The 7,509-nt window shown below is 57.5% G+C and overlaps 1 protein-coding gene across 1 annotated transcript; it reads left to right on the forward strand.

Moving 5' to 3' along the window:
• The first annotated feature begins 5,574 nt into the window (after positions 1–5,574).
• On the forward strand, positions 5,575–7,152 carry PPY (pancreatic polypeptide). Its single transcript, XM_036451186.2, has 4 exons — positions 5,575–5,682; positions 6,417–6,607; positions 6,773–6,847; positions 7,014–7,152. Exons 2-4 carry the CDS (start codon positions 6,417–6,419, stop codon positions 7,036–7,038), a joined length of 291 nt encoding a protein of 96 aa, XP_036307079.1. The 5' UTR covers positions 5,575–5,682; the 3' UTR covers positions 7,039–7,152.
• The last annotated feature ends 357 nt before the right edge of the window (positions 7,153–7,509 follow it).

Here is a 7,509-nt window from a genome sequence, read left to right on the forward strand (position 1 = left end):
GGGCAGGCGATGGCCGGAGCGGAGCCTGTGGGCGCGGGGCCGCGGGGTGGGTGCGCCCTGGGTGCTGTCAGGTCCCGCGCCTGAGCCATACATACCTGAGGGTCGGAGGGGAGGCCTGGGTCCCTGGGTGAGAGTTAGGGTGGAGGGAGGGGGCAGCGCGGGCAGTGGGGTCCCAGGGACTGTCCTGTGGGGGGCGCCCCGGGCACAGCCCTCCGGGTTCCCCCTGCACCAGGCCCTGCTCCTAACGGGGCACCTCACCCTCTCCCCCCTGGCACCGCCGCTGGGCCTCTGGGTGCCCGGGAGGGCGCTCCGGCTGCCTGTCAGCGGGGCAGCAGCAGGCCCAGAGCGGGGGCTCCATCCGGCGGGGGCCCTGGTCGGAGAGTCCCTGGAGGGGACCCCCCACTGCCTCCTTCACCCAGGGCTGTCAGTTCTGCCCCCCAGTTCCTCTTTGGCTGCCAGCGGCCTTCTATGCTGGACGTGAACAGTGACCAGAGACCCACGCTCTGGTGCAGGACACACAGAACGCTGGTCCCCGGGGGCTTCCCTCTCCTGCAGGAATCGGGGCAAAACCTGGGGAAGTGCAGCCAAGGTTGGGGCGGGAGCAGGAGGACCGGGAGGGAGCAGATGTGGGCCTGTCGTGTTGTTTTTGACTCCTCTCTCCGGCCCCCCTCCGCCCCCTCTGACGGATGACAGGCTGTCACTGCTAATGGCCTTCTGTGCGTCCTCAGAGCTAATGCAGCCGCTGACAGTAATGCAGTAAGTGCGTCAACACCGCTTTATCACCCCCCCCCCCCAGGCTCTGGGGACATGGGATGGGGTGGGGGATGGAGTCTGTCCCTGGAGCTGGGCAGGGGAGCAGCGGGGAGGGCAGGGGGAGGTACAGGGTGAAGGAGAAGAGGAAACATGTAGAAAGGGAGTTGGTGAGAATGGTGGATAAAGATGGGGAGAGAATGGGTGAGAGGGGAAGGGATATCGGGATAGGGGGTGAAGTTAGGGTCCCTCTCTGCACCAGACACCAGAGTGCAGAGACAGGGAGCCCCGGGCTGCGGGGACCACTGTTCGGCTGGAGAGGGAGACAGACCTAGCCATTATGTTCGTTGTCAAAAGAAGTCTGTGACACAGGTGTTATTGTTCCCCTTTCACAGGGAGGCTCAGAGAGGCCAGGCAACTTGCCCAAAGCCACACAGCGGAGAAGTGCAAGTGAAATGCAAACCAGAGCGCTCTGACTCCGGACCCAGGCTCTTTCCCACCATCCCCGGCCCCGGGTGTGTGGAAGGGAAGAGCAGGTCACTCCAGTTTACCTGATTTCCCTGTCCACGGAATTCCTTGGTTGGGATGGAGGGGCCACAGCCTTCTTGTGCCTGGAATCTGGGCTTCAAGAACGCCTTTGGCAGAATCTCCCCCGGCGTCCTGTGGGCACAGGTGGTGTGCGGTCACGTGGCCCAGTGGCTGGAAGAATTCCTAATGAGACGGGGCAGACTCTGAAGCCAGTCAATGGCAGAACCGAGGGAGGCAGTGACTTTGGCTGTGGGGCTGGTTGTCTTTGGTTCTGTTCTGGTTAACATTTTTTTAATTACCCAAGTCACATATGCCTGCTATAGAAACATATGTACACATATAATACCTTAATAAAAAAATGAGAAAGAAAAATAAATATATGGCCTGAAATCACACACACACACACACACACACACACACACACATAGACAAGCAAAAAGAAAAGAAGACCATCCTACATTTCACAAACAACACTCACTGAACAGTCTTTTCAACTTGCTGTAACTTTGAAATTTTCATAATAAAATGTTGGGGATAAATATCCCATTGCAAAATGTAAATCCACTCTTCACATTTAGGGTGCATCCCGCCAATCTCCTTTAAAATTTTTGCCCTAACCAGTTTGTCTCAGTCGATGGAGCATTGGCCTGCGGACTGAAGGGTCCCAGGTTCCATTCCGGTCAAGGGCATGTACCTTGGTTGTGGGCACATCCCCAATAGAGGGTGTGCAGGAAGCAGCTGATCAATGTTTCTCTCTTATCAATGTTTCTAGCTCCCTCTCCCTCTCCCTTCCTTTCTGTAAAAAAATCAATAAAATGTATTTTTAAAAAAATTTTTTTGCATTGATGTGACATTGGTTAAAAACGTTATATAAGTCTCGAGTGCACAATTCTATCTGCCAATCTCTTTATTGCAAATAATAGCAATAAAAGGTAGCGTTTTATTGAGCACTCACAATGAGCTGAGCACTCACAATGAGCTGGCAGTGGTGCCGAGCATCTTCCAGGCATCATATCGTTAAATCCTCACCTTTACCAGGACGGTTATGATCCACCTTTCACATGGCAGCTGGGCTCGGAGATGAAATCACTGGCTCTGGCCACAGAGGCTAAAGCGGAGTTTGACCCAGGATTTGCCTGACTCCAGAGCTGAGCTATGGGACCCTGTGCTCCCTAAAGTGGGCCCCCCCAATCAGCCCCCTCTCACTTCACCCCTCCCCAGATGATCAGGACTCTTCACGCTGCTTCCCTGCTGTGTGGCTTACACCACCTGGGGCCGTGACCTAGGATGTGACCTAGCAGAAGACACAGGTCCCAGTGAAGTTCGAGATTCTCTCAGAAAATTAATGGGGAAAAATATCTTCAGGTGAGGATTAAAAAAAAGAAGAAAAAGAAAAAAGCAAGCCAAAACCACAGTATAGTCAGTGTATCCCATTTTATGTTATTTTATTTTTTAATATATATATATTTTTATTGATTTTAGAGAGAAAGGGAGAGGGAGAGAAAGATAGATACACCAATGATGAGAGAGAACCATTGATCGGCTGCCTCCTGCATGCCCCCCACTGGGGATTGAGCCCGAAACCCGGGCATGTGCCCTTGGCAAGAATCGAACCTGGGACCTTTCAGTCCACAGGCCGACACTCTACCATGCTGGACGGGGTGTACGCTTGTCTTTATCCTGTGACCCCAGGGGTCTCGGTGTTCCCTTCCTAGTCTCAGCCCTCACTCCATCCTCAACGCTGCCCAGTGGCCATCACCCTGTCCTGAAGGGCATGGGTTTGGGCAGGGGGAGGGGCCCCTGGCACTGTCGGTTAGCCCACCTGCAGGAGAGCACTTGACGCTTCTCTGAGCAGGGCCAGGACCAGTCCTGGGAACTGATGATGAGTGAGAGCCAGCCAACGCCGTTCCGGACACGGCCACGCGGTTCAGAAATCACATCCGATGATTACAGCGTGCGGAGAGGGCCCAGAAGATGCATCTGTTGTTTGCAGAGGAGGAACCTGAAAGCTATAGGTTCCGTTGACATTGTGAAGTGCCTGTCGCTTCTTAGGCAGTGACAAAGCTGTTTACAAAACTGTAAATGGCCTCCGCGCTGGAGTCAATCCCCGGATCCACCATCTGTCTGTGGGGGCTGGGGCCTGACAGGGACAGTGGCAGGAACGGGTCTCACCCGGCTATGGTCCTGGGGAGCTCAGACCCTTCCAGCGACGGCTGGAGCCTAGCGCCCCCTGGTGGCACGCTGCAGCCTCTGCGGGCCTCATGAGTGGCCCCGTCTGGGACCCGCCAGGAATTCAGCTTCCTTCATCTGGGCGGTCAGAGCCCAGGACCAGAGAGAGGCAGGGCTTGTGGAGACAGAAGCACCTCCACATTTGCTGTGTGGAAAGGAAGGTGTCTGGGGAAGCATTGTTGTTCTTGTTGCCGGAAATCAGAATGGAGAGGAACAAGCAGAACCGATGCTTCCTCATCGCCTTGAGGAAAATCAAAGCTCCGACTCCTGTGGCATCGCCTCAGTCGTCACTCCTCCTGCCCCACACTCCTCTCCTAACACACACGGTCCGCGTCTGGACCTGGGACAGCAGAACGGCAGGGGCGAGAGGTCCTTTCCGTCCTTCTCAGGCTTCTGTATGTGGTTCAGGCACAGCCCGCGGCTGCTCCTTGGCCTGGGGTGGGGACGGGACACAGAGCAGGGAGACGTGGAGGCCGCTGAGGCAGGGAATCCAGGCCGGAGCTCGGAGCTCGAGGCCTAGACAGCGGTGCGATCTCGGGCAAGTGTCTTCGCCTCGGTGAGCCTCATGTGTCTCAGCCAAAAAGTGGGGAAATTATAGCAAAAGTCTGACAGCCCCACTTAGAAAAAGAGAGTCCGGATTTTGGAGGCAGACTTTACTTCAAGCCCGGAATCTACCACGGACGGGTTATGTCAGACTGAATGGCTCTGAGCCTTGGTTTCTGAATCTGTAAAATGGGTTGTTGCAGGGACTCAGGGAGGTGATGGAGCTGGGAGCACTCTGGGAAATTCAAGGCTTTACCAACGATGCTGATGTATATCGCTCAGCCCCTGGGATGGGGCTCTGAGGTGGCTACCAGAAATGGACACACACACACACACACACACACACCCGTTCTCCAGAGCCCAGGCCCATCCGTTCTAATTTGCATCCTACACACCAGGCAGGGAGTGGGTTTCTCCTTCCCTGGCCCCCACTCCTTTTCATCTTTCCCGGTTCCCCGAGGCACCTCCCCGCTTCCCACCTTGCTGTAGGAACAGACTGAAAGGGAGTCCGGAGTCTCATCCCACGCCCCTGGTCTCAGAACCCCAGCCTCAACTTTCTGCCGAAAGAATCCGTTGGTTGCTTTGGGTTAATCCTTTTTTTTTTTTTTTTTTTTTTTTAAGGCTTATTTTTTTTAAAGGCACATGCCCATGACCGGAATTGAACCCGGGACCTTTCAGTCCACAGGTTGAAGCTCTATCCACTGAGCCAAACTGGTTTCAGCTGGGTTAATCCTTGGGAAGGGGTGCTATTCCAAGTTTACTTTTATTTTTTTTAAATATATTTTATTGATTTTTTACAGAGAGGAAGAGAGAGGGATAGAGAGCTAGAAATGTTGATGAGAGAGAAACATTGACCAGCTGCCTCCTGCACACCCCCTACCAGGGGGATGTGCCTGCAACCAACCAATGTACATGCCCCTGACCAGAATCGAACCCGGGACCCCTCAGTCTGCAGCCCGACGCTCTACCACTGAGCCAAACCGGCTTCGGCTGTGTGGAGTTTACATATTTAAAAAATATATTTTATTGATTTTTTTACAGAGAGGAAGGGAGAGGAATAGAGAGTTAGAAACATCGATAAGAGAGAAACATCAACCAGCTGCCTCCTGCACACCTCCCACTGGGGATGTGCCCGCAACCAAGGCACATGCCCATGACCGGAATTGAACCCGGGACCTTTCAGTCCACAGGTTGAAGCTCTATCCACTGAGCCAAACTGGTTTCAGCTGGGTTAATCCTTGGGAGGGGGTGCTATTCCAAGGCTTGCGATCAAGACCTTTCATTCATCCTGAGGTCCCAGAACCCCGTCCTCCGTGGACCAAGCCTGCTCTTGGCGCCCCATGGTGGATGGGGGCCCACAGGGGACTCGCTGTAGCTCACTTTCCCCGTTACACCGCTGAGCGTGGCGCTCACAGCACGGCCTGGCCCACCCTGTCCCTGGCCCCGTGAGCTGCTGGCGTTGCAGGTACCAGGGAGACGCCTGGCTGGGGAGGAGGGTGTGAGGGCTGGGGAGGGAGAGGTTGGCAGGAGGCGGGCACTCCGGGGCGCTGAGGACTATAAAGGGGCAGGCGGAGAGCAGGGGCCATCCAGCCTGAGGCAGGTACCTGCTTGGCCTCTTGCTCAGGACTCAGGGTGAGTGGACTCGGCCTGCCCCAAGGTCTGGGGACTCCCTGGCTCTAGGGCCTGGGATGGGGGTGGGGGAGGGAAGAATTGATGGTTTGCAGGACTGGGGGCCTCTGGAGACCGGAGATGCTGTGTGGGTCTGGCTCTACATCTGGACAAATCTCGCACCTGGAAGAGCAGTCTGTGTCCAGAAGACTGCAAATGTGCGTGTGGAGTGGCTGGTGGTGGCTGTGGACACAAATGTGTGCGTGACTTTGACCTGGTGAGTGATTGGGACCTGTGTGTGTCCGTGACCATCTGTATCTGTATCTGGCGGGGGGCGGGAGGCAGGGGGAAGGGGGTAGCAAGCCTCAGGCTATTGATTTCTGTCTTTTGGCTCACACGTTCATTCTGTGTGTGCCCCCAGCACTCTTCCCACCAACCCCTTCCTCCAACCCCCACCGCACACCTGCCTGCTCAGAGCCATCAGGCCACAGACATCCTGCGTCCTGTGCCTCCTGCCCATGCCCCCTTCCTTCTCTGCCGCCTTTTCTCCTTGCGGAGGTCCGGCTGAGCTCCGGCTGCTGCTGCTACGGAAGGAGCGGCCTCTGCCCTCTGAGGCAGTGTCGAGGCGGTGGGGCGGCCAGGTCCCGCCCAGCGGCTCTTTGCTTGGCCCTCTGGGCGCCAGGCTCGGAGAAGCAGGTGACGGGCGAGGGGGCTGGGTGGGTTCTGCCTCCAATGCCCTCCCGCTCCTCGCTCCTCAGATGGCTGCCGCCCGCCGCTGCCTCTCCCTGCTGCTCCTGTCCACGTGTGTGGCTCTGCTGCTGCAGCCGCCGCGGGCTGCCTCGGGGGCCCCGCTGGAGCCGGTGTACCCAGGGGACCATGCCACGCCGGAGCAGCTGGCCCAGTACGCCGCTGAGCTCCGCAGATACATCAACATGGTGACCAGGCCCAGGTGTGCGCCAGGCGGAGCGGGAGGGTCCCAGCTCCTGGCCCTTCCACAGAACCTCTCTCCTGACCAGGCCTGGGCCCCTGGGGGATGGCACCAAGGGCAGGCAGGAGGCAGTGGGCTGGCACCTGGGCGCAGTGCCGGCCTGCCCCAGCGTCTCTCTCCTCCCAGGTACGGGAAAAGAGACCAGGAGGAAACGCCGCTGAACTTCCCGGAGTGGGGAGCCCCCGACGAGGTTGCCCCCAGGTAGGTTTGGTTCCCTGTCCTCCGGGCCAGCTCCCTGGGGCTGAAATGGGGGTGGAGGTGGGTTGGGGGGTGGGTAGGGGGAGAACAGGGGCCCAGGGCCTGCCTGAGGCCTCCTGGGGGTATGAGGACTGCCCACTCCCACTGCCACGCTCTGCCCCTCCCACAGGGAGCTCCGCCAGATGGACGCGTGAGCGCCTCCTGCCGCCTCCGCCTCCGAGGACAGTGCCGGCCCGGATCTCCCCTCCACACCCTCGGCTCTGCCCAAAGCTTGCTCCCCGCTCCCACACGGGCCAAATAAAGCAAATCAAAGACATTGCCTCTCTCTGTGTGTCTCTGTGGGCCCTGGTGCATCAGGAGTAGCCAAAGGCAGGAGAGAAAGCGGGAGGGGCGGAGGGGAAGAGAGAGAATGGTGCTAGGAATGATCAGAACATCCATGGGGTCATCAGAGCCATTCAGCTCAGCTCTACTTCACTGAGGGGACACTGTGGCCCTGGGGGAGGCAGCGGCTCCCCCAGGTCCCTCCGCCAGTCAGTGACTGGGCACTGGAGCCTGAAGCTTCCACTTCAGCACCCCCAGGCTCTCCTGGTCATCGGCCCAATCGCAGCCCTGTGCCCAAACGTGCCCCCGCCAACTCTTTCCTGGAGTTCAGTGTCCTTGGCTTG

The sequence above is a fragment of the Pipistrellus kuhlii genome, unplaced genomic scaffold, assembly GCF_014108245.1.
Source record: "Pipistrellus kuhlii isolate mPipKuh1 unplaced genomic scaffold, mPipKuh1.p scaffold_m20_p_22, whole genome shotgun sequence".
In the NCBI taxonomy this organism is placed as follows: Eukaryota; Metazoa; Chordata; class Mammalia; order Chiroptera; family Vespertilionidae; genus Pipistrellus; species Pipistrellus kuhlii.

What these genes read in the sequence shown, in the direction of transcription:
- PPY (XM_036451186.2), top strand. Translation starts at nt 6,417, where the DNA reads ATGGCTGCCGCCCGCCGCTGCCTCTCCCTGCTGCTCCTGTCCACGTGT. An exon ending in AACATGGTGACCAGGCCCAG is followed by an intron (nt 6,608 to 6,772) that starts GTGTGCGCCAGG and finishes CTCTCCTCCCAG; the next exon opens with GTACGGGAAAAGAGACCAGG. An exon ending in CCCGACGAGGTTGCCCCCAG is followed by an intron (nt 6,848 to 7,013) that starts GTAGGTTTGGTT and finishes CCCCTCCCACAG; the next exon opens with GGAGCTCCGCCAGATGGACG.